The sequence below is a fragment of the Lepidochelys kempii genome, chromosome 4 (assembly GCF_965140285.1).
Source record: "Lepidochelys kempii isolate rLepKem1 chromosome 4, rLepKem1.hap1, whole genome shotgun sequence".
In the NCBI taxonomy this organism is placed as follows: Eukaryota; Metazoa; Chordata; order Testudines; family Cheloniidae; genus Lepidochelys; species Lepidochelys kempii.
Genome location: NC_136383.1, coordinates 50,120,699 through 50,147,840, shown reverse-complemented (window position 1 = coordinate 50,147,840; position 27,142 = coordinate 50,120,699). Strand labels below are relative to the sequence as shown.

Below are 27,142 nucleotides of genomic sequence, written 5' to 3'. Positions count from 1 at the left end.
TTTGTAAAATAGGTTAGTAGTTGCTGAAGAGTGCAGGATATTAGTCAATTTTAAAAGTATCCTTTATTAGATATTCTCTTATCACAGAGAAGAAATGGAGAGTTGTACTGTCTGCTAAACTGCAGAATTGTATATAAAATGCATTTTTAAAAGTTTAAACAGGGTTTTGGGTTCCAATTTGATATTTGTATAATATAAAGAGAGAAGACCAGAAGCTTTTAAAATTAGCTAGCTCCAAAGACTTTTTAAATCATCATATTTTGTATTGTTAAGCAATGAGGTGTGTTACTGTCATATGGCTCGCAATAACTTTGTGTATAGTGTTCATAATTAATCAGATTTTCCACTCAGTTATACCTGTGCCCCACCACTAAGAAGAATTTGGCTCATTAAGTATGTTCGCAGGTTCAGGATTTAAGTATGTAACACTTCTATATGTTCCTACCTCTAAACATCTGAGTAGTTCAGTTGACTTCATTGTGACCACTCAGATGCATAAAGATAAGCATGCGAATATGTGTTTGCAAGATAGGGACCAAAGACCCTGTGGTGTAACAAGTACATTACCAGAAAGGAAATATCGTGTCTAAAACTGATTCATGTAAATTATTTCATTGGAGAGAGAGAATTACTTCTCATATCTGAATTTTTTTACTGGAAAACGTAACACACTCTGCCAACATTCTCATGGAAAATAAATTTATTGTCACAATAGAAATATTTTAAAACTCTGCTGTTATCGTCTGGCTTTAAATATAAAACAAGTTATGATTTGGTAGTATCTCTTCTTTTACGATAGGTCCTTTATTTTTAATTTTGTTTTAAAAGTTTTACCTTAACTTCCACAAAAAATAACTTTTTACAAATATTTTGTATTGGTATTCCACAAAATATATAAAAAAAAAAACAATAGAAAAGAAGGTGAAAGCATTAGTTTAGATTTGGTGGTTCAATATTTAAGACTTTTTCTCTCCCTATAGGAAAATAAGCCCGTCTCTGAATACCCAGCAGTGATTGTGGAACCAGTTCCTAGTGCGAGACTAGAGCAGGGTTATGCCGCTCAAGTCCTGGTTTATGATGATGAAACTTACCTGATGCAAGATGTAGCAGAGGAACAAGAAATTGAGACTGAAACTGTGGAAACAGGTAGACTTTTTTTTTTTTTTAAATGTTTTTAATGAACTTTTCTTCTCCCTCTCCTCCCATGAGTTCAGGGCGAGCACTCCCAGAAGAATGTGACTTTATATTCACCCACAAGAAGAGATCCTGACCTGGGGTCCTATGCAGTTCCCATTAAAGTCAATAGAAGTCTTTCCATTAACTTAAGAGGGAATAAACTTAGGACCCTGATGTTAAAGTAGTTCAGTAAAAGCAGAGTTACTTATACCCAGATGTGCAAAGATATTTACTCACTAACTTCCAGTGAAATCTGTAGGCGTTAGATACATAAATACCTTTTGAGAATCTGGGCCTTAGTTCCCTCAGGCAACTGCTCCAAAGGGCGCATCAGCCCATTAAAATGCATATAGGCCAATGATTGTAACTTGATGTTAATATTTACACTAACTAGCTTCCTCAACATTTAATTCATGTAATTAAGTCAAGACATACAAGTTTAACAAAGTTATGTAAAGAAAATCTGTTAAGTATTGTTGTCATTTAATCTTTTCTGTTAGGCATATTACACATCCAATGTTAAGGTAAGTGTAGGTACTACTTTCAGAATACTGGTGTGCAGGGCCTGGGAAACTTGCTGCAGTGGAAGAAGGGTAAACCAAAGGTGGTAACCTGTAAGAGTAACTAGTGAGATGCAGTAAGCTGTAACCTTGGGAATGTTTTTGTGCAGGGGATAGGATTTGGGGCTTTGAGTGGAAAATAGCTGCTTGCAGGAGTTGGTGACCGGTATTGTGTACAAAACTGAATGATAAAGCAGGCATCTAAATGATAAACATAATACATTAAATAACAAGGAAAGCACTTGTTAGACGACAGCAGCAGTTAGTCTATAATACTAATTTAAAGAGTAGAAGAAAGAGTACATGTTGGCTTCCCAAGGATCATGTGATTAAGTTATGCTGATGTACTTGAACCAGGAGTACAAATATTGTGGTTTGACTTTTCACACTAGACATAAAACTTCAGGTATTATAAATTGACAGAATAATTTAGCCGGAGCAGACTTCAAATAACTTAATGTTTCAAATGTATTTCTTACTAATGTGTGGAAATTATTTAAACTTCTCAAAGAAGACTGCTCAGTGATATGTTGACCATTAAATATACAGTAGTTCTTTGGATAAAATTAAACATAATGCTGTAGGAGTAAAGTTTAACAGAAATCACTTGTACAGCTTTGGAATCCACTGTATAATGAACTTGTTTTGTCATCTTACTAGTCAACTGTGGGTGTTGGTACTAGAGGATAGAAAATCAATATTTAAAATTCATACAGGCTTTAAAATTAAACATTGCATTAAGTTCACATTTCATTATACAACTGCACTACTGAATATTATATACAGCTTGTCTGTAAGTATTTCTGTAGTACTCACTGTGGTATCTGAGTGCCTAATGTAATCAGTGGGCTAGATTCCAACCCACTGCAATTCATTGACTTCTGTAGGGTAACACAGGATGTAAATAGCACAGAATATCCTAAAAGCTCTGAACCACTTCGAAACTAATCTATTCACAAGCATATAATTAAAACACAAATTCCTTGTTTTCAGTGATATGGGACAATCTCCTTTTTACCAAATATAATGGGTTGGTTAAGGGTAAGGTTTACACAATGGACTTGTAACGTTGAGAGAGAATTTGAAGTTTATACCTTGTGTACCATGTAGTGAAGAATGGTTACAAGACAGAGGCTACAGGCATCAGATCTGCTTGTGTGGACCCTCGTGTCTGTCAGTGCAGCGCCAGTTGTACTATCACAGCCTGTGGTGTGGGCTTATTCTAGCAAAAAGTCATCAAGGACTGTGCTTTTGATGAATTTGAAGAATGTGATTCAAATAAGTACTGACTCGACTAAACAAAGCATAAGAATGGAAATCCGTAGTACTTAACTGTCAGTTAATGCTAGCAGTACGGGTTGGGTTTGTTTGTTTGTTTTATTTTGGTCATACCAAGTTTCTTTAAACATCAGATACTAATTCTTATTGAGGATTCCATCCATGACCAGCATAAATCATCAGGGTATTAAAAAAAACAACAACCAAAAAGGCATCTTCATTTTTTTAAAAGGGACATGGATTTCATACTCTTGAAAAATTTAAGAACAGCTCAAATGACATTTTTCTGAACATTCCAGAAATATCCACCAGTTGACTGAGAGTAGAAAAATTTCAGCCCTCAGGAACACCATAAGAAAGTAGCTGAGGGTTAAATTTTATGCACACATGGCATTTCCACTGAAGTCAGTGGGTGCTTTATGTAAGCTTCCAAAGCCAGAACATAGGGCTTAGATTGACTTAACTTATATTTACCATAGATGTGATGCCACTCTAGTGGAGGAACCTGGGAGCCTACAATCCAATTTCTTTAGACTCACAGGGTATGGCTTTGCTGCCACTGAGAGCATGCCTCCCAGTTCAGATAGATTGACACAAGCTAGCTCTGCTTGAGCTATTGCGCTTAAAAACAGCAGCGTAGACATTGCAGTACGTGCTTTAGCCACCCAGGTATGCTATTTTTAGCACACTGGTTCAAATAGATCTAGCGCAGGGGTTGGCAACCTTTCAGAAGTGGTGTGCCGAGTCTTCATTTATTCACTCTAATTTAAGGTTTCGCGGGCCAGTACTACATTTTAACGTTTTTAGAAGGTCTCTCTCTATAAGTCTATACATTATATAACTAAACTATTGTTGTATGTAAAGTAAACAAGGTTTTTAAAATGTTTAAGAAGCTTCTTTTAAAATTAAATTAAAATGCAGATCTTATCAGTTTAGTGCAGTGGTTCTTAACCTCGGGTGCACGCACCCCCTGTGGGTGGTGCGAGATGCCCTTTCTGGGGGTGTGAGACATGCAAGATTTTTTTTTTTTTTTTTTGAAGGTAAATCATCAAAAACACAAATTAAGCACAGGCACATAAGTACAACTACTTTTGTGTCATCAAATCTATGTATTTATTAACATTATACATTTTTTTAACGATTACTGTAATATACAAAGTTTTTAAGTTTTCAAGTTTTTAAGCTAATTGTAGTGTAATTTTTGATAAGGTCTGCAGAGCGCTGGGCTGGCTGCCGGTACCCCAAGCCAGCAGGAGGGCTGAGCAGGGCCGGAGGCCTGGACCCCGGTTGGCAGGGGGCCAGGTGGCTGGAACCCCAGACCAGCAGCGAGGTGAGCAGGGCCGGCAGACAGAACCCGAGACCAGCGGCAGTGGCTCAGCCCGCTGATGGTCTGGGGTTCTGTCCACCGGCTCCTGCCAGCCGGGGTCCTGGCCGCTGGCCTTACTCAGTCTGCTGCCGGCCTGGGGTTCCGTTCACCCAGGCCAGCAATGGGCTGAGCGGAGCCGGCAGCTGGCACCACAGCTGGCAGCAGCGTACCAGTAAAAATTGGCTCGCGTGCCGCAGGTTGTCGACCCCTGATCTAGCGTGTCTCTCCACCCTTGGCTGGTAGGCACACTCCCAGCTGCAGTGTAGACATTGCTGTCTTAAAGTTTTGTTAAAATGCAGTGGTGGTTACTGTTAAACTGTATACCCTTCAGCAAAACCTTTGCAGTTAACCCTTAGTAGGAGCAGAAGGTGTTTCCATTTAAGAAAATGTAGCCACACTCTCTGAAATAAAGTTTACCTAAATCTCTTTGCTGATTGTACATATATTTTGAATGTTGATAATTATATGGCTATTACTAAGTCTGAGACTTAATAACAGTAGAACACCCAAACTTAATTTACCATTCTTGCATTGCTGAAGTAGGTTTATATTCATGTAACATCACTAAATTTCTTTTGGTATACTGGATGCTTGGTAAAATGCCACACTGTTATGACAGTCCTAAGTAAAGATAAAACACTAAAATAATGCTATTTCAAAAATACAACAACAGAAAATCTCTGGGAATACTTCAGGAAAGTTGCTTTATTATTTTGTTGAACCTTGTTTGATCATGCTAACATGAACATATTGTCAGCACTGATTTGTTTGCTACTGCATGTTGAGTCTTCAGAAACCGTGTCAGGTTGTGTTTAAAATACCTTTTGCTGTGCAGTAAACTAAATAAGCTATTTTGAAAAATATTGCTCTAATGAATAAAGAAAATGTTTATTCTCAAAGTCCTTTTCAAAGACTAGGTAAACTAAGAACATATTGACAGGTTTCAGAGTAACAGCAATGTTAGTCTGTATTCGCAAAAAGAAAAGGCGTACTTGTGGCACCTTAGAGACTAACCAATTTATTTGAGCATAAGCTTTCGTGAGCTACAGATGAAGTGAGCTGTAGCTCACGAAAACTTATGCTCAGATAAATTGGTTAGTCTCTAAGGTGCCACAAGTACTCCTTTTCTTTTTAAGAATATATTGATACTTAATATGTATCGTGTTTCAGGTAATTCAAGACAAAAATTTACTAATCAGTTGTATGCATGCAGTTTTTTTGTTTTTTGTTTCTTGTTTTTAAATGTGCGAAAATAAGCGAGTACAGGTTTGAGATTTTACAGAACAATCAGATCACAATCAAGAGGAAACCCAACTTTTTTTTTAAAGAGAAGTTGAGATTTCATTTGACTTCATTGTGAACTATGACAACTCCTTTTTGCTTTTGGCATTCCATCAGAAATCCTCCTTGTGGCAAAAAGTGAATGTTTTAATTTTAAAAATATTGTTGCCATGGGAAGTAGAAGATCTACCTGAAAAACTGGGATCTGCAAAGGAGCCGCTTCAAGATTACCATGTGATCAAAAATATTGAGCTAGAAAGACAACGATGCTGGTATGTTTGTTTATAATTTATTTAGAAATTAAGTTAGATAGGAAGATTAGTTATTTAAAGTTATCATATAGATGCTCATGGTTATCCTTAAAAAGTGTGGGGGGAATAGTAAACAGTGGAGTAAAGCTTAGAACTCCCCATCCCTTTATACAATATAATACATTAAACTGTTTATTTTAAAACAAATTCTCTCTCTCTCTCTCTCTCTCACAGATGAAATTTCAGATTACTACATACACTACTACTGCTGTGGGAACCAATTCTGTACATCCACTTCAAGTCTTTAATTGTTTTTACCTGTTTGTGTTCCTAGACCTTTTTCCATTTTAATTAAAAATGCTACTTTTGACCTTTCTGACTCTGAGTCTCCAAGCAGTATTACAGTGGTCTGGATATGTCTGCATTAGTTTTGATACATTGTATGCTTAGCACTGAACATTAAATTAGGTTTAAACCTTGTAGTTGGATTAGAATTGATTTTTTGGGGGAGGGGGAAGAAGAGGAGGAGACAAGATAAAACAGTACATTATCCTCCATTCTGTCCAGACATTTGATTAAGCTGTGTTACTAGCAAGACTCTAATGTGGACATCTGGCCTACATTTTCAGGAAACATTTGCTTCCTTAACCCTTTAGAATTAGTGGTTGAGATGTATCCCATTGACAGAATTCAGACAGAGTAGGAAAATACTGTTTCCTGGAATTGACTGAGAATAGTTTAAAAAATATAAACCGAGTGTTGCTTGTTGTGGAAGATCTAAGCGCTGATGAGGCTGTCCAGTTGTTAGCTCTACAAAATTGCTTAAGCACTCAGCTCTTTCGAGCAAAGTTAATATCAGTTACTACCCTTTCATCAGGGAGCAAAAATGTAGTACTTTACAAAACTTTTTCTATTTATCTAAAAACTTTGGCTAAAAGATGGTGTATCTATTTTAATGAATAAATCAAACTTTTATTATGTTTTAACGTAAAAGGGGATTAAGAACTAATTTTTGAAACTTGAATTTAAAAAAATATGTTTTGAACACTTAATGCTGCAGCAGCACTGGCCTAAGTTCCCATTTTCCCAAACTGCACATCATATGTATATACTAGGGCTGTCGATTAATCACAGTTAACTCACGTGATTAACTCAAAAAAATTAATTGTAACTAATCGCACTGTTAAACAATAGAATACCAATTGAAATTTATTAAATATTTTTGGATGTTTTTCTACATTTTCAATTATTGATTTCTTTTACAACACAAATACAAAATGTACAGTAGTCACTTTATATTTTTTTATTACAAATATTTCCACTGTAAAAATGATAAACAAGAGAAATAGTATTTTTCAATTCACCTCATACAAGTACTGTAGTGCAATCTTTTTATTGTGAAAGTGCAACTTAAAAATGTAGATTTTTGTTGTTGTTACATAATTTGCACTCGAACAAAACAAAATGTAAAACTTTAGAGCCTACAAGTCCACTCAGTCCTACTTCTTGTTCAGCCAATTGCTAAGACAAACAAGTTTGTTTACATTTACGGGAGATACTGCTGCCTGCTTCTTATTTACACTGTCACCTGAAAGTGAGAACAGGTGTTTGCATGGCACTTTTATAGCCAGCATTGCAAGGTATTTAAGTGCCAGATACGAATGTTTAGCATATGCCCCTTCATGCTTTGGCCACCATTTCAGAGGACATGCTTCTATGTTGATGATGCTCGTTAAAAAAATAATGCATTAATTAAATTTGTGACTGAACTCATTGGGGGAGAATTGTATGTCTCCTGCTCTGTTTTACCCACATTCTGCCACATATTTCATGTTATAGCAGTCTCTGATGATGACCCAACACATGTTTGTTTTAAGAACACTTTCACTGCAGATTTGACAAAACACAAAGAAGGTTCCAATATCAGATTTCTAAAGAAAGCTACAGCACTCAACCCAAGGTTTCAGAATCTGAAGTGCTGTCCAAAATCTGAAAGGGACGAGGTGTGGAGCATGCTTTCAGAAGTCTTAAAAGAGCAATACTCAGATGCGGAAACTACAGAACATGAACCACCAAAAAAGAAACTCAGCCTTCTATTGGTGGCATCTGACTTAGATGATGAAAATGAACATGCTTTGGTCTGCTCTGCTTTGTATCGTTATCAAGCAGAACCCATCATCAGCATGGATGCATGTCCTCTGGAATGGTGATTGAAGCATGAAGTGACATATGAATCTTTAGCGCATCTGGCACGTAAATATCTTGCAATGCCACTACAACAGTGCCATGCGAACACCTGTTCTCACTTTCAGGTGACGTAAATAAAAAGCAGGCAGCATTATCTCTTGCAAATTGTAAGCAAACTTGTTTGTCTGAGCGATTTGGCTGAAGTAGGACTGAGTGGACTTGTAGGCTCTAAAGTTTTACATTGTTTTATTTTTGAATGCAGTTATTTTTTGGTACATATTTCTACATTTGTAAGTTCAACTTTCATGATAAAGAGATTGCACTACAGTCCTTGTATTAGGTGAATTGAAAAATACTATTTTGTTTTTTTTACAGTGCAAATATTTGTAATAAAAAATAAATATAAAGTGAGCACTGTACAACTTTTATTCTGTTGTAACTGAAATCAATATATTTGAAAATATAGAAAACATCCAAAAATATGTAAGTATTGTTTAAAAGCGTGATTAATTGCAATTGATTTTTTTAATTGCTTAACAACCCTAGTATATACACAAGTTATTTAGAACATAAATTCTATCTCTATATCTACAAATAAGAAAATGGGGATTAAATTGTTAATTCTACACCTTCAGTTATACTAACCAAAGAGTGATGGATGCACTGGTGAATTCTCTTTTCTCAGTTCATAAACAGCAGGCATCCCTTAAAACTGAAATCTTTGATGCCATCTTCTGCCATGCAACTCCGGTGTGTTTCCTTCCTTGAGAAAATAACAAGCAATAGTCTAGTAAGACATTGGGTGCCATAGTTATATCTGCACCTTTTCATCTCTTTGAAGTGCACTTATAGGAGCAGTCCTGTAAGGGTTCTTTTTATCCCTTTTACAGGTCCGGGGTTTGTCTTTTGACCTGGCAACATGTGTCCGCAATGACTTGAAAAGCTAATTTCAGAAGTATTCAGGGATGGAAAATTAAACTGTGTGCCATTCTATGGCTGAGAATATGATTTCTTGTAGTCTTTTCTACCAGGTCTGTATAGGTTTTGAAATGCTAGACCTTAAATTCAGATAATTCTAACTTGGAAGATATCCCCTCAACTCCCAAATTGAATTCAAACTGCTATAGAAGAAATGGAAAAGCCTGAAACTCCTGCATTCAAATGTCTGTTTGTGATAGGACTACTCAAATCATGTTGTAAATTAAAATGGGAGTGAAAGGGAGCAACATAACGAATGTAACTTTTAGATCTTGTTTCTATGTCAGGAAGAAGCAGCCCCGACAGTTGTCCTTGTGGTACTTCACCATTGTTAAACAGTCAACTTTTGGAATCTAAAGCCTACAAGGATACTCTAAGGAAGCTTTTGGAATAGAACATAACATGTCTGCCTTAGAGCTCTCTGTTAATAGTTCCTCTTGCTGAGCAGCGTCTTCCTGTTCAAATAGTCTTTCTCCAGCATAGAACTGCAAAAATAGCATTGTGGGGCAGTCAAAGTTTGGGGCATAAGCTTGTTGTTTAAATACTGAAGACTCCACTTGGGATCTGAAAAGTCAAGTTATGTTCTTTCTGGTTCAGGCAGTGCTGCTACCTGTGTGTATTTAAAAAAAAATAAAATAAAATTCTGCAAGCCAAATTTTTACTATACCTATCCAATTTCATACTGTCTGTCCAAGTTGCATCCTATCCCTTGAGTCCCACAGTATTTCATAGGTGAACACACAGCAGCGTTTTTTCTTTATTTGGAACTTATTTAACAATTGATGCATGAGTCAGAATAAAATCCAGTTCACTATCAAAGCTTGGTGGGCTCTGCAGTACTAAATGGACTTAAATAGTTAAACAGTTTACTTTAATCACTAAAGTCAGTAGATCTATAAAAATACATTTTAAATAATCATATTTCAGAGTTGAGTTGCATTTTAAGGCCATGATTAATAGCAAGCTGCAGGATCACAGTAAAGGTTTACATAACTATAGGAAGCAGAGTACCTATTCAGATATTACAGTAATGGATAGGGTATAACAGCCTATTCTTGTTTTAGTTATTACAAGGAAATCTTATTTTATGGAGTTACAAGGGACAGTGATCCATTTCCTTTAAGGAGCTAGTTCTTGGAAAGCAAGAATCAAATTAAATTAATAGGCTGCTTGTTTAAAACAAGCAAAAGGAAGTATTTCTTCACACAACGTACAGTCAACCTGTGGAACTCTTTGCCAGATGTTGTAATGGTCAAGACTATAACAGAGTACAAAAAAGAACTAGATAAATTAATTGAGGATAGGTCCATCAATGGCTATTAGCCAGGATGGGCAGGGATGGTGTCCCTAGCCTCTGTTTGCCAGAAGCTGGGAATAGGCGATGGGATAGATCACTTGATTATCTGTTCTGCTAATTCCCTCTGAAGCACCTGGCATTGGCTGCGGTTGGAAGACAGGATACTGGGGTAGATGGACTTTGGGTCTGACCCAGTATGGCCATTCTTATGTAAGATAGCTGAACTGGTGCTTAAATGCAGTCTGTGAACCCTGTTTTCCCCTAGATCTAACTACATGAATACATTAGTGTTCTAAATGCTAACTGGACAAGTAGTGGAGAGAGAGTTTTGGTAAGCAGCCAGGCTGAGCTGAAATCACAGGGCTTTATCATGTGAAAGTTTTAGTCCATACCTGCTTGTGCCCCTACAAAGTCTTACTACATTGCATGATAATAGATGGGGCTATAATTTAGGCAGTGCATCTTCACAGTACTCTTCTATCTGAAGAGCTACTTTTCCTGTTTATGGATGACAGTATTCAGACACAGGATAATTGTATTCTCGTTGTGTAAGCACTACTTGCCACGTAACTTGCTGTAAATCCACCTTCCAGGAGCGGTCTGTTGTGGGTTCAAGCTTTAAAGTAGACATTTCTTCAAACTTGTAGTTTTGGCATAACTAGAATTTTACTTGTATGGACAGCGTATCAAACATGAAGTGTATCATTGGGCTGCTTCTGCTATATGCTCTGTACTGCTCTATTTACATGAGTATTGTTTCCCACATCTGCCCTGGATCTTTTCCTTCCACACAGGTGAGAAGGTGATGGCTCAGCTTCAGTAGAAAAAGGCTTAAAGCTAGAGGGACTTCTTTTACTAGAAGGCAGGGCTGGGCTGCTAGCTCCTAGAGCATACCTAGAGGCTCAGGGTGGCATTCAGAGCTGTCATCTGATGTTTGGTGGGCTGCTTGTATAAAAGTGGCCCTTAATCAAGAGGGCTGTACAGGTTTCTGGACCCAGCATAAGTGATGATTGTACAGGCATATAAAAACCACAAGGTCTCTACTTATTGGAAGAAAGATTATCTTGGTGAGATGATTTCCCAGCTTTCTACTACTCTGAAGTTCTTAAGAGTAAAATATTAATAATAATCTATTAATATACCTATAGCACATTGGGAATGTGAACTATTATTGACTTAGCTACTAAATAATTATTTCTTAAGAGTTGGTTATAGATGTGGACGTCACTAATTGAAGATGGAAGTTTCTGTAGGCATGCCCATTTTCCTGTTCTTCAGCTCAGAAAGGTTCATAGAGTTGAGTTTAGCAGCAGCATGTAAACAGGTTAGATTGTTTTCCTCCCTAATACATATCTGAAAATTGAAAAAACAAGGCATGTAGGCTTTCCTGGTGGAGTGAGTGAGACACTAGAGTATGCAATATAATCCTCCCCTGTTGAGGCCTGCATCTCAACAAGTGTTTTATGAAGGACCATGTGGCTGTATTGCAGGTTGCTTGCTAAGGGGATGTGTCCACCTCAAATGCCCCTAATACATAGATAATCTATGTGCAGAAGAGAATCTGTTTGCCTTGTGTGACTCATGTCATCCGATGGATGAACAAAAGGTCTTCAGTATCTAGATCCCTCACTGCCAGTATGCAAACTCTGATGGGCTAACTCTCCTAAATACTTTAGCGTTTGGATTTTATTTTATTTTTTTTTACTTTCTGTAAAAGGACAGAAAATATCATGTTGTCTCTATATAAATCTGTGGTACGCCCACATCTTGAATACTTATGCAGGTGTGATCACCCCCCTCTCAAAAAAGATATACTGGACTTTGAAAAGGTTCAGAAAAGTGCAACAAAAATTATTAGGGGTATGGAATTGCTTCCGGCTGAGGTGAGATTAATAAAACTGGGACTTTTCAGCTTGGAAAAGAAACAGCTAAGGGGAGATATGATTGAGGTCTATAAAATCATGACTGGTGTAGAGAAAGTAGATAAGGAAGTGTTGTTTACTACTTCTCATAACACAAGAACTAGGGGTCACCAAATGAAATTAATAGGCAGCAGGTTTAAAACAAATAAAAGGAAGTATTTTTTTACACAAAGCATAGTCAACCTGTGGAACTCCTTGTCAGAGGATGTTGTGAAGGCCAAGACCATAACAGGGTTCAAAGAAGAACTAGATAAATTCATGGAGGATAGGTCTATCAATGGCTATTTGCCAAGATGGGCAGGAATGGTGTCCCTAGCCTCTGTTTGCCAGAAGCTAAGAATGAGTAATAGGGGATGTATCACTTGATGATTACCTGTTCTGTTCATTCTCCCTGGAGCACCTGGCACTGGGCATTGTCGGAAGACAGGATACTGGGCTAGATGGACCTTTGGTCTGACCCAGTAGGGCCGGTCTTATGACTTTCTAGAGCTTTCTGGCTGATGTGACTGCTATATTTAAAAAACAAAAAAAACTTGATAGAAGGAATAGAGACCCCTTCTAAAAATGTTAAAGGAAGCCATAGGAGGACATTTACTCTACACATGATGGGGCCCTGTGTAGCTGGCAGATGTATGAAAGAAGCTGCTTTGAGCAAAACATACTGTCTTGATCAACGGTTCTTAACAGGGGGTCCATGAACCCTTTCTGGGGGACCATGGGCCCCCACAGCCAAAACCCAGAGCCTGAGCCCTAGCACTTCCCGTGGTGCTGAAGCTCCAATCCTAGGTATCCCCAGCGGGGCTGAATCCGGGAGCCCCAAGCCACAGTGCCCTCCATGGGGCAGAAGCCCTGAGCCCATGTGTAGAGTTGGGGGGCACAGGGACTGTTGCCCCCGCCCCCCAAAAAAACTACAGCACAAAGCATGGCAGTCCTGGGGCAGCTCCACACTTTTCCCGCCCCCTCCCCCCCGTTGTCTCCTGGCACACAGCCCCAGCCATCCCCCTCTTCCTGCACCCTGAGCTACCCTCTTGCCTGCACGCAGCCCCTAGCTATCCCTCTCCTTGAACTTTTTTCAAACTTTTTGGGGTGAGCCCCCCACCTTTTGAGTTATAATTTTTGGTTGTGCCCTCCCCCTCCCACCCCACCAGACAGGCAGGTAGCCTGCTGAGGTGAGTCAGGGAGAAGAAGTGGCACTCCCTCCCCAGATGCTCCTGTGCAGAGCTGGCCCCTGCCTACCCAAAATAGAAGTCTAACTATGCCTATGCCTGAGTCGTCCCTCCCCACAACCTGGTCAGGGCCTGGAATTCTTATAGCATGTTGTGGGGTGCCTCAGAAAGAAAAAGGTTGAGAACCCTTGGTCTAGATAAAGATTCCTTCTGAAAAGTCCCAGTGCACTGGATATAGTGCTTATACCCAGTTGGGTACTTTTTAAAGTCACAGTGAGACACTGTTGAAAAAACTTCAATATGTAGCATAATTTTGCTGATGTTGATAACTGCTCCCAGTACACACTGTTTCAGTTTCAGCTAGATTACAGTATAGTTTATAGGTGGACTCTTATCAGTAAACAAAGGATGGAAATTCTCTCAGTATTGCTTCTGTAGGTACTTCCTTTCATGTCAGGCAGTGGAAGGCTGGATTTTGCCACTAAGTAATCTGCTCTCTAGATATTAAAGAACACTTATTCAGTTTTTAGAGTAGAATCACACTACTTAAAGTCAAAATGCTTATTGATATAGGATCAAGGTGCCTACAGTTGCTAATCTGATATAAGTACAGCTCATTTGCTGAGGTTTAACCTGATTTGGTGGGAAGGGTTAAAATTTCCTAAGAAAGAGTCATGCCATTATTTGGTAGACAACTAGTAGCTAGACCTAACCGTGTTTGCACATGATCTTTCTCATAGAAAACTCAATGCACAGTGGCTGCCTTTCATTTGTCTAAATGAAGACCTGGAGTTTGCCTAGGACAAGACCTGGAACTTTTCACAATTCCTAGAGGGAAGGTTATAAAGCTGTTGGAGTCTTCCAGTTGTAAGACTAATGGAAGCTAGCAACCTCTGTATCTATGGTCTCTCTCAGTAATCAGAATCTTAAGTAGATGCTGTGATTGAATTATTGTCAGGTGGAGGAATTCTACATGCAGTGGGAGAAATGCTATACCTTGGCACATCTTCTATCAACAAGTCTTAGAGATGGACTTCACAGAGCTAGCTGGTCCAGAAAAAATATTTCTGCCAAATCTGAATGAGTAACTCATTGTATTTATGAAGTGTGAGACTACAGTGAATTATAATATAATCCCAGTTCTCTTGAAATAATCAACTGTTGTGGCTGAGTTAAAGGTGAAGGTAAACAGAGTTTAGCAGTTAGGCTAGAGTTGAGGGACAGCTTAATTTTTTTTAATACATCCATGGCAGTAGCTAAGGCTCATCCAGAATTTGTTTGTGGAACTGAATCTCAACCTAATTTACCAATCTCTTGCAAAGTTTCTTTGTTAAACTACTTTGGAGTGGACACAGGCAACAACGCAGTGCTGGAAGAATGCATTTTAGCCTGCGGCTGACTTTCATAGGTCTTCCTGATTCTGGTCTGCGGACGTTTGGGAAGCCTTTCATGATCTCCAACTCCTCAGGGCCCGAGGCGCTTGTGCTCCAGGAGGAATGGGGAGACAGAGCCTGGACACCTAATGGCACGAAGCTCCCTCCCTTTCATATAAAGGCTAGACTCCTCGGAGGAAGGTGCGTTGCATGAGCAAAGCCGCCTCGCTGACAGCACGGCTGAGGAGCCTACTGCCATTCTGCGCGATCCTTCCTGTCGGCCCCGGACTCGCTTCTCTCCGCACAGGGACCCGCCGTTGGCCCTCCTCCGGGCTGGCTCTCGCCTGCCGAGCAGGTGCCACCTCGCTGGCAGCGGGGACGTTTGAAGACAGTTGTCGCTCACCTGCCTGCTCCCGATTGAGCTGAGAAGGGCGGAGAGGATGCTCCGCAGTGCAATGGGCACGAGCCTCCGCTACCCACAGTCCGCAGACACCCAAGGCAGGGCCGCCGCGTTAGTGCGGAGTCCTGCCTACTGCACAGGGGCAACGGCGAGCTGTGCAGGGCTCCTCCGCTGCGACTGCAGCGTTAGTAAAGGGAATGCTGGGACCTGCCCCGGGCTGCCGGAGCCTGTCGAGGGGAACCGGGCACGGCATTAGCTACTCGGTGCAGCCAGCAGCGGTGCCACTCCCCTGCCTCCTCCCCAGCCGCAGGTGTCTGTTTCCCGGCCTGCCCTTGCCCCCTCCCGCGCCGCGGGCTCCGTCGCTTGCTCTCTGTTGCTGCTGTGAGTGGCAGCCCGCCACTTCCTGTCTGAGGCTGGCGGCGGAAGGATCGCGTGTGCTGTGCTGGAGGAAGCGCTCCCCAGCCGCCGCGTTGTGTTGTGGGGGTGACCCGCGCTGGGCTGGCTGGCGGGCCGCTCGGTGTGCGGAAGGATCCGCGCCGTGTGCCCGCCCCGCGTTGGGGCCGCGTGTGACCGAGCCCGCCCGCTCTGCGCTCCCTGCGAGTCAATGTGAAGCTGCTCCAGCCCCATAAACATGGCGACTTCTCTGCATGAGGGGCCCACGAACCAGCTCGACCTGCTCATCCGAGCCGGTAGGTACCCCGCACAAGTTTCCTCTCCGCCTCGGGGGTGCGCGCCGGGGGCTGCGAGGGTAGCTGCGCACCCCTTGGGCCGGGGGTGGCTGCAGTGCTGAAGCAATGGAGGACAAATCAGGAAGTGATCACCTTGGGTAGCAACCTGGTTGGCATGGGGCTGGGCAGCAGGCCGGCGGGCACCTGTGTCTGCGTAGGGGAGCCCCTGCCTTTGGGGAAGTTGTGGCGGGGCGGGTAGCGGAGTTTTGTGGGGTTTGTGCTGCTAGGGAGAGAACCAGGAAGTGTGTGGGTTTGTCCGACCTCCTCCCTCCCTCCCTCCCGTCCCTCCTCCCGCCGCTGCCGCCACGCTGTCTGAGCAGAGAGGCCGTGGGCAGCCGCTTCCCCGCGCAAACACTCGTCCCCTCCCTGCGTTGGGCGGGGTGGGGGCAGTTGCCCCGTTCTTCGGACTGGCGGGCTTCGTGCGGCCCGGCGGTGCTGTACCCTGAGCCCGTTGTTCCTGTGCCCTTTAAATTCCCCTCTCGCAGGGGCTGGGATCTGTGCTGCTGCGGCGGGGCAGGCTCGGGAGCTGCAGGGAGATTGCCCGGCCCACGTGTGCGGCCGGGGGGGGCAGTGCACGGGGGTGATAAAGGAAAGTCGGTCTCCCCCTCCCCCACAAAACCCCATAGCGGAAGCGCCGAGCACCCTCAGGGGCCCGAGTTCGGGGGGAGTGAGAGCCCCGCTCACCAATCAACTACCGGGGACGTTCGGAATCAGAACGCTAAGGTCTTTGGAGGCGGGGCTCGGCCCGGCCGGACCAATGCGAGCGGCGTAGGAGGGTGAGTGGCAGCTCCCCGTGGCGCTGACAATGCGCGTATGGAATTGGAGGGAAGAGGGTTGTAAACACGGAAGTTGGGGGGGGTAAGAGGATGGCTGAGTGCTGGGGGGAGCGCGGTTGGGACGGGGCCGTCTCCCTGCTTGGCCGCGGGAGAAGTTCAATGTCAAGCCGGCCAGAGGCGAGGGAAGCGGACAGTCTCCTCGTGGGGTGGGAGTGACTTTTGCCTGCTCCTCGCTTGGAGCTGTAGTGAGCGGGCCCAGCCCGGGTTTGGGTCCATGCACCCATGTTTCAGGCACTGGCTCTGCGGCGGGCAGCTCCGCTTCTCCACCAGCGCGCGTGGGGCGCCTGCCTCAACACCCTCCCCCTACGGCCCGGAAGGAAGACTCGACCTTCCCGCCACGCCCCCCAGCAGGGTATATGTGCGGCAGGGGCTACGGTGGTCTGTAGCAGACTGAACGTAATGGAAAGAGTTGGGCAGGGTGTGCTACACAGACGTACAGAACACGCTTCTACAGTTACATTAACAGAGTAACCTGCAAACTTAAGTCTCTCTCTGTAGTCTAGCCCAACTGAAAGCTGTCTCCTTAACATCCCTGTGATTAAAATATCACTTGAGTGGTTTTGCCGTCCCACCTGCAGGGATGGATTAAGGGGATCACATTCATTTCAACCAAAGGATCTTCTACAGTAAATCAAAATTCTCCAAGCATTACTGCCTTGCTGCCACTGCTGTCCTGCTTCCCACTTTTTATGGAGGATGGTTGTGGGTCCCCCCCTTGGATACAAATCTTGCATTCTCCTGGCCCAGAACCATGTATTCTCACCTTTATTCACCCCTAGCTGTATAGAAGGCATAGGTTCTTGTGGCTCCTAAGCAAAAAAAAAAAAAAAGATACTGGGAATGTAATGAAGTAGCATCTTCAGACCACTGAGAGAGGTAATCTTATGTAGCTCAACAATGATGCCTCCAGTCAACTAGACATATCCCAGGGAAAATCCATTTGGTCATCACTTATACACTGAAGCCACCATTCTGTATATTCAGTGTGGAGGTGGGGAGAATAGAGAAAAAAGTGGTTGGACCTGCATAGGGTGATAGAGGATCTGAATGAAATTATTACTTTTTGTTTGCAAATAATTATAAATATAGCAGTGTTATAATTTTTCAAAATAATGGGTTCTCAACTTGTCTGTGTATACGTATGTCTCAAACAGGTGTCACAGGGTTGTGACATTGCCCTTCCAATATTGCTAAATGAGAACGGGGTCCCAGGAAGATGGGTTGGAGAACCTGGGAAGCAAGGGGAAGGCAGTTTCCTTGTATAGAAAGAGTCCTAGAATTGGAAAAAAATTGAGAACCACTGTCCCAAGAAATTATCTGCACAACCAGCAGTAGGATGCTAATGTTCTTTCATTTATAAGTCTATAAAAATAAAGTTTATTTGCATGTCTGTAGATGTACAGTATTAACACTTTTCTTCTTCATTCCCATAACTTCTCCTTATCTGTAAAACCATGATGTATAGACAGAATCCACTGTTAGAGTATTGAGACTGGAGACTTCACACCTGTCTGGAATGCTGTTAAATGTATACAAAGTCAGGCATAAATCCACATAATGTGCCCTGTTTTTTTGATTAAAATGTAAATTGTACAAATTTTGACTTAAAATTAAAGTATTTTTAAGGTGTTGCATGCCTTTTGGAACATATTTCATGAATGACAACAAAATTATACCATACAAAAACATTCTGGAAATGTATTTAGAAATATTTGAAAACAAAGATTAATCTATGTTCATTAGCATTTTAAGAACGAACTAAAGCTGGGATACAGTATAAACATTTTACTGCTGACTTCATCATTAGGGCTGTGATGTCAGGTATAGAATCATAGAAGTGTTGGGTTGGATAGAACTTCGAGAAGTCATCAAGTCCAGCCCCTTGCACTGTGGCAGGACCAAGTAAATCTAGACCACCACTTCTCAGGTGTTTGTCCAACCTGTTTTTCAAAACTTCCATTGATGGGGATTTTGCAATCTCCCTTCAAAACATATTTCAAAGCTTAACTACCCTTACAGTTACAAAGATTTTCCTAATATTTAACCTCAATCTCCGTTGCTGCAGATTAAGCCTATTGTTTTATGTTCTGTCTTCAGTGAATCTTGTGAACAGTTGATCACAATTGTATAGCAGCACTTAATGTATTTGAAGAGCATTCTCAGGTTCCCCCTTAGTCTTTTGACTAAAATGCCCAGTTTTTAAATCTTTCCTCATAGGTCAGGTTCCCTAAACTTTTTATCATTTTTGTTGCTCATCTCTGGACTTTCCAGTTTGTATGGATTTTTCCTAAAGTATGCTGCCAAGAGTGGCGGACAGCTGAGGCCTCACCAATGCTGAATAGAGCTGAAAAATTACCTCCTGTGTTTTACATATGGCAGTCCTCTTAATACAGCCCAGAATATTAGCCTTTTTTGTAACCATATCACATTCCTGACTCATACTCAGTTTGTGATCCACTATGAACCCCAGATCTTTTTCAGCTGTACTGCTGCCTGGCCAGTTATTCCCCATTTTGTAGTTGTGAATTTGATTTTTCCTTCCTCATTGAATTTCATCTTGTTGATTTTCAGATCAATTCTTCAATTTGTCCAGGTTGTTTTGAATTCTAATCCTGTCCTCCAAAGTGCTTGCAACCCCTCCAAGTTTGGTGTCCTCTGAAAATTGTATACACATATTCTCCACTCCATTATCCAAGTCATTAATGAAAATATTGAATAGTACCAGGCCCAGGACTGACCCCTGTGGGACCCCACTAGATGTGCCCTCCCAGTTTGACAGCAAACCATTGATAACTACTCTTTGAGTGCGGTCTTTCAACAAGTTGTATATCCACCTAATAGTTGTATATCCACCTAATTGTAATTTCCCTAGTTTGTTTATGAGAATGTCATATGGGACTGTGTCAAAAGCTTAATTAAAATCAAGACACATAACATCTGCTGCATCCCCCCACCCACTACTAGGCCATTAACCTTGTCAGAGAAGGCAATTGGGTTGATTTGGCATGCTTCTCTCTTCATTGTCCTTCCTTTACAACTTAAGGATACAATTCTGGTGTCCTTACTCATGAGTAGTCACATAGAAGGTTTCATAGAGGCCTAGTATTTAAAACTGGAGGCAATTGATGCGGGATGGATTGCAGGATGGAGTCAAGAAGTCTCTGGAATTTTGAGTTTGAATTAGACACCACCATGTAGTTCAATCAGACTCTGACAAGTTGAATATTAATTTGATTTTTTTTAAATGTTATTTAATAATTGTTACTGCTTACTTTGGGAGACAACTACAATGGACACATTTGATATGTAAATGCTCTGTTGTCTATCAGTGTACTAAAGGAATATTAAAATGTTTTTGGTAAAATCAGATCTCTTCTATTGTACACAGAACTCCCTGTCTCTCCTGTGCCCAACACACACCTCAAACTATTTAAGATGAGCTTGTTTATTTCATTTAATTTCTTAAAATTCAGATTTTTAAAAGAGCAATATTTGTGTTTGGATTTATAATAAAAAGCACTGTCAATCAAAAGCAATAGACACTCCAATAGGAGTTAGAAGAAGAAGAAAATGCAGGAAAAAAAGCAGCTCACCTCCATCAGAACTTGCCCCTTGCTAACCAAAATATTCTGCATAAAATTACCTAAATTTGGTTAAATCCGAATGGTTACCACAGTTTTCACTAGTGGGGAAAAAAAGAGTATGAAACTAGGAACAACTGAAGTCTGAATCATCTTAAGCATGCCAAGAGAATACAAAGAACAGTAGGGATAGGATTGCCTGATCAACACTAGTGGTGTATTTAAATTTAGTGTTCTTTTATCTTTTGTTCTTAATACTAGAGCTGTTAATGGTGTTAAATCATTTAGAAAGATGCAATTTGAAGATTAAATCGTTGTTGCCTTAGGCAAGTAGAGTAGGCCGAATGACTTCAGTGGGATTTACAAAGGTGAATAGGCAAAAAGAAAAGGACGGCTGTTACTCTGAAAGGTGAATAGGGTGAGCTGGTTGTGGCCCAAGACCTTGTCTTCACTAGAGAATTGAACTGTTTGTAACTGAATCAGTTTAAGCATAAACAGTGTGTTCACACTAGCCATCCTGAATATAAATTTTGCCTCACATTTACAGAAGCCCTATCCTAAAGAGTTTATTTTTCAATTCCTGCTGGGTATTCATCCTAGCTGAGCTCTCAGAAGTAGTGCATTCTGGCAGGTTTCACAAAGCCACGAGGACAATAGTGGGAGCATTAGCTGAATGCTTTCAGTTTATGTGCATCCACAGTAGCAGCCAGATGATTTTGACTTGACTTTATTAAGCCTGCTAAAAAGTGTCTTAAACCAGTTATTAGATCTTGGTAGACTGTCTGGGGTATTTTTGTGTGTGGACATAGTGTTCTACAAATGTGCTGGGACCTTTCACTGGTTTAATTTCTTTAGAGTAGAATAGGCCTAGATGTTTGCAAGGTATTTCCTTACTTAGCAGAAGTGGTGGGCACAACATCTGTCTTTATCTACCCTTTAACTAACTGATAGCCATTTCCATGACTGCAATATGAGTATCTGTACAATTCTAGGTTTCAGAGTAACAGCCGTGTTAGTCTATATTCGCAAAAAGAAAAGGAGTACTTGTGGCACCTTAGAGACTAACCAATTTATTTGAGCATAAGCTTTCGTGAGCTATGTATGCATCCGATGAAGTGAGCTGTAGCTCACGAAAGCTTATGCTCAAATAAATTGGTTAGTCTCTAAGGTGCCACAAGTACTTCTTTTCTTTGTACAATTCTAGTATGCTCATCACCATAGTATATAGACACCATATTTATCTACTTATTTTAATGTATCTACATGATGTCAAATTGATTTAGGAAAACGAAGCCTTTATCCTAAGAAATTGTACTCTTTAGTGCTTTGGCTTTTCTGTTCAGGAGGTCTTCTAATACGTGTTTCTGAGAGCAAAAATTTCTAGCTAGTCTATGGTTACTATATGAAGGCCTGGGCAAAGACGTACCCCAAAAGTGGCAAGACTCAAGTTCATCCTGATCTTTGGTGGTATGAATTGATCTTAAAATTTAAAAAAAAAAAAATTGTGGCCATAAGAGCAAAATATTTCTCTCGACGTTGGCCTGATAATTTGCTAATATCTGTACAAAAATTAGTGTTTGGAAACATTTATTCTTGTTTCTACTATTCAGTTTTGTTTTTCTGCAGTGATTTCATTATCACTCTGAAGTATTTTTCAGATGACAATCTTAAAGTAGTTAATTCAGATTACTAGAATTCAAAATGTTCTACAAATAAACTGCCCTTTTAGATTTCTGAACAAATTTCTATCAAGAACCACCGAATAGTCTAAAATTGCTGTCAGCAAGTGGGAATATTCTGTTCTGAAAGTTCCTGAGTATTAAATGAATACATCTAGACACAATTTAGCTATTTAATTAAATTATCATTTAAATACTAACATTTAGTTTTTCTCTTTTATATGAAATATTGAAATAAAATAATGTTCTTCTGTAGAACTTTATGAAATCATTTAGAATACATTTGCCATTCATGTATTTGTCCATTTTCAATGCTTGGAATTATGAATTCTTCACTAAAGTATTGCTCTAGTTGCGACATGGTATTAAATAATAAGGTATTGTAAATCAGCTGCAGCAGTTAAATGTTGACCATGTAATGATAGCTATCAAGATAAAAGACTGGAAGGGATCTGTTGCATAATTGTTGTTTTTTTAAACTAGCCTTAAAAAAAATCCAGGCTTTATTTCTATTTGCTTTAGCTCATTTTGTTACTATATATTATTTGTAACTGCTCTTAGTTTTAAAACTGGATACGTTGCCAGTATTCTGCTCTGTAATGCTGAAGCACAGCACTGTCAGACTTACTTACCAAGTTTGGTGTTTTGTAACAGCTGTTGAGAGCCTTGTATAATCTACTGTGCATAATGTTTGTTTAGAAAGATGTAAATGAAATAAGATGACATTTAGGTAATAGTGAACAGAAACACTGACGTACTTACTACTTTTTAATAATTAAAACTCTCCTGATTTCTTTACTCTGTTAACTCTCCTAGTGGTGAGGGATTAGAAAGAGCCACTCGGCATGTTGGATTGTTCATAACTTCTTTTTTTAAGAAGAATTAATTTTTTTCTCCACAAAGCATTTCAGTAGATGCCATCATTTTATAAACTGTCTAAAAGGTGCCAGAAAATCAAGTTGTTTCATATACGTAGTAAGATAAAACTTGGTGTAAAGAATGGAATGTGAGCGTCATGTTAGTTTTTAACTATTCCAAATAGGTAAGTGTCATTTCCTGTGATTCTGTTACCCAGTTTTACAAAATTTATCTCCACATGAGCGAATTATTTAGTCTCCTTTGGGCAGGTAGTAATTCATTCATAGGCGATTTTTTTAAGGTGTCAGAGCTAGGTCTTTATTGAATTGATTAATCAGTACAGTTGATATTTATTACATTGAGTTTTTCAGACGTGCAAGTGAGTAGTATAGTTATAAAGATATTTCCGTTTGCGCTGAATAGGTACCTATGCATGTACGTTAAAAAATGTAAAGAAGTATTTTTTTCCTAATCAAATAAAAGGAGATTGTCTTACTATGGTGTCAGTGCTTATGTATTATAATGATAGGTGTTGAGAGAGAATTGAGGTTTCTAACGTAATAAAAGTTGGCTACCCCAGACAGTCATTCAATATTGTTGAAAGGCATTTTGCTGTGTAGCGCCTTCTGAATTATTTTTCCCTGTGAGAGTGTTTGTTTTGTTTATGACTGGTTTTGGATTTTATTGGGGCACCTGTTTTCCTCCCTTCTTTACCACTCTTACCTGGTGACATGATAAAAAAGGTGGTGGTGGTGGTGAGGAGTGCAGTCTAATGACCTGCTCTGCTTTATCACCCAGATCTCTTGGTGTCTTCAAGGTCAGCCAACTGGCTTATTTGTCTCATCTGCTGTTTTGGCAGCAATGGCAGTGCTGGCAAAGGGAGTCTTCTCCCCAATTAAATCTCCAGGATACCTCTTATAGTTCCCCTTTCTGTTACAAAGCTTCACCAGGTTCTGTTCCTGCCAGACACACACTACAATTTTGAGAATTAAAAAGACTTTCCAGAATAGACTTTGACAAAACTGGTCTAGTGTAAAAGGGACTGGAGAGATGTAAAGGGGCTCTAAAATGGTTTCAGGAAGGGAAGGATTCCTCCAGCACAGGAACCGTGGAACATAGCCATAAAGCTGCCATCCTGGGACCTCTCACAAGCCTGTGCCAAAGAAGGGGTTGGAATGGGAGTGCTGCAGAGATTGAGACACATTACTGTAATTGAGACTGGTCGTCAGAGCTATCTGAATTACCACAAGGGCTTCTCCAACTCCCCAGAAATGCCTGGGAGGAGGACAAAAAGCACCTCTCTTCCGCCTGGGCTGTGAGTTCTGGACTGTGCCTCTTAAGAGATCAAGCACAAATGTACATGTTTGGCATTAAGAAATGAAAATTACCATATAGGGTGATTTTTTTTTCTCCCTGCAATTGTGTGTGTTCAGTTATATTAACTTTGCATGTTTGAAAAGCCCTCTTAATGCTCTTTAGGCAGACTAACAGTTTTGAAGCTGTGTTAGGTGGCTGTGTTGAAGCCTAGGGAAGAGTATGGCTAGCTAACATGGCTTTAAAGGTGATGGCCTCTGTCTTAACGAATGTTTAAAAGGGCTTTTAGATCATCTTAAGATAACTTGATTAAACTAACATGATTGAAAAACACACCCTTTTTGTCCATCAAGATGAGGACATTGTAATGTTTGGTCTGATGCTTTTATATGGTTACTTAAGTACTTTACAGAATTTTACACACATAGTACGTATGCAGAGGTAGATGAGAGGAGTTTTAAAAAATAGTGTACTTAGGGTTGGCAGAATTCAGGGTTTTTTGTTATTAATAATTTAAACTGATCAGTGTTAATTTTTAAGAATTTTTATATTTTTATCAATTTTCAGTTTGGGGAAATTATGGGGGGTGATCAGACAATGGGAGAGGACAGTTATTATTTAATGACAGTTGACATTGGGCAGAATCCAAAGCCTATGCCCCTGGGAGGTGGGGATCAATCATCATCATCAGCCCCTGGGATGGGGGCAACCCCGCCTGTAGGTCAGCCTCAGTGTCTTCTCACCCAACACTTGCTCCTCCTCTAGAGACGAGCATGCAAGGGTCACTCCAGTTTGCTTCTTCTCTGGGCCCAGTGAGTCTAACACCAGCCTTGCAGGTTACATAGCTCCATTTACCAGGTGTAAAGGATCTATTTCTGTGGGAGCAGGACAAGTTACACAGGACAGGGAAAATTGTTGTAAATGTAAACAATATATATCAAATATGGATACATTTTTAATTTGACCATCAGCTTCAAAACAACAAAACCCACAGAGTGATAATACTGAACTTCCTTCAACATGTTCAGCTACCATAAGGGGTGAAGAACACAGAGGAGGTGATGTGACTAAGAAACTTAAAGCTATTAGCCTTGCAAAATTTAGGAAATACAAAGACATCTATTTGAATTTTGGTTTTATTCTTGAAGTGGAGATGTACCTCAACCGCAGTGTGAAATTTGTGCACAAGTACTGTCCAATGAATGTTTGACGCCCTCCAAATTACAGAAACATTTAATTACAAAACATGAACTATATAAGGATAAGCGAAAGGCCAAGGAAGTGCTTGGTACTAAAGCAGTAATGAAATCCATAACTACTGTGGATGAAAAGCTTTTAAGGTTATCCTTCATAGTAGCGCAGAAAATTGCTAAAACAAAAAAATCACAAACAACTGCTGAGACTTTGTTAATGTCGTGTGCTACTGAAATAACAAAGGAAGTGTTTGGAGAGGAGAAGGCCAAGGTACTGACAAAAATGCCAATGTCAAATGACACTGTCAAACAACGGATCACTTCTATGTCAGAAGACATAGTCTCACAGTGTATTGATTGGCTGCGTGACAATGATGTTGCTATACAACTAGATGAATCCACAGACATTTAGAAAATGTCCCATTTACTTGCCTGTGTTTGGGGTGTGTGTGGAATAAGGAAATGAAGATTTTTTGTTTTGCAAAGAGCTCAAGGCAACAACAAAGTCAGATGACATTTTCAGACTGTTAGATGACTTTATGATTTCAGCAAAATCAGTTGAACTAATTGCATTCAGGTCTGCACTGATGGAGCCACAGCAGTGACCAGAAAGCAGTCTGGTGTTATGCAAAAAATAAAAGCCTTTGTACCTTGCGCTATTTGGACACGCTGCTTTCTACACCAAGAGGTGCTTGCTGCAAAAGATATTGAACCAAGTCTTCACAGTGTTCTGAATGCAGCGGTAACTCATTAATTTTATTAAATCCAGAGCAACAAACTCCAGCTGTTTTGCTGCACTTTGTGAGGAAGTGTGTACAGAGCACCATTCCTTGGTCATGCATACAGAGGTGAGATGGCTATCTTGAGGCAGAATGCTTGCCCATATATTTAATCTCAAGGAAGAGTTACGTACTTTCTTAGATGATAAGAATCCTGAACTTGTTGAGATCACGTGTGTCTGGCAAAACTGGGTTACCTTACAGACACATTCAATGAATAAGATGAATGAAACTATGCAAGATGGGAATATTAATTTTATTGCCCACCGTGAAAGAATTAAGGCATTCAAAAGAAAACTACAACTTTAGAAAGTTCATGTCTGGAAGGGCACTACTGATATGTTTGAGCTCATACATTCTTTTATTCAGGAATGAAACATTGACTTGGACGTAATTAAACCTCAGCTAGCAGCGCCTCTGTCTAGTCTGCTTAACAAATTTAATGATTATTTTTCCGAACTCACAAAAGAAGAAACGGCTACACACATGTGGGCTACAATGAGAACATTGAAGATAAACTTCCATTCCCATGCCATCAGAACTGTTAGAAGAGCTCACTGACATTTTGTCAGACAGCTCCCTCAGAACCAGGTTCAAATACATGCTGCTGGAGACATTTTGATATGAGTGTTCTGATGTATTCATCAATGCTGCTTCTGCTGTGCTGAAAATTTTGATCCCCTTTAATACCATCTACTTATGCAAAGCCAGATTTTCAGCCATGACATCAATGAAAATGAAGTACCAAATCAGGATGAACATTGACCATGACCTGTGCATGTGCATGTCAAAGATACTCCCCCATGTCTTGACAGAATTGTTGATTAGCACCCTCAACAAGTTTCACAGAATTTAAAAAAAAATTCAGTTTTTTAATTTTTGTGCCTCTGTTGTCCATTTTTTAAAATATATTGTTTGTGTGTGTTTAACTGTGTAACT

General features: G+C 40.4%; 1 protein-coding gene and 1 long non-coding RNA gene across 12 annotated transcripts in view; both read left to right on the top strand.

Annotated features, from left to right (window-relative positions):
- ELF2 (E74 like ETS transcription factor 2) overlaps positions 1-27,142 on the top strand; it is a 63,505-nt gene that overhangs the window by 12,148 nt on the left and 24,215 nt on the right. For 9 of the 11 annotated variants that reach the window (XM_073341142.2, XM_073341137.2, XM_073341143.2 and 6 more), the window contains one exon: positions 981-1,146. In XM_073341142.2, coding sequence (XP_073197243.1) covers positions 981-1,146 — 166 coding nt within the window. Of the gene's footprint in view, positions 1-980; positions 1,147-15,625; positions 15,925-27,142 lie in introns of those variants that run through there. The other 2 variants (XM_073341145.1, XM_073341146.1) reach the window with 1 other exon arrangement.
- LOC140910396 (uncharacterized) lies at positions 5,480-6,905 on the top strand. The gene is made up of 2 exons (XR_012158567.1): positions 5,480-5,933; positions 6,147-6,905. It is a non-coding gene; the product is annotated as an uncharacterized LOC140910396 (long non-coding RNA).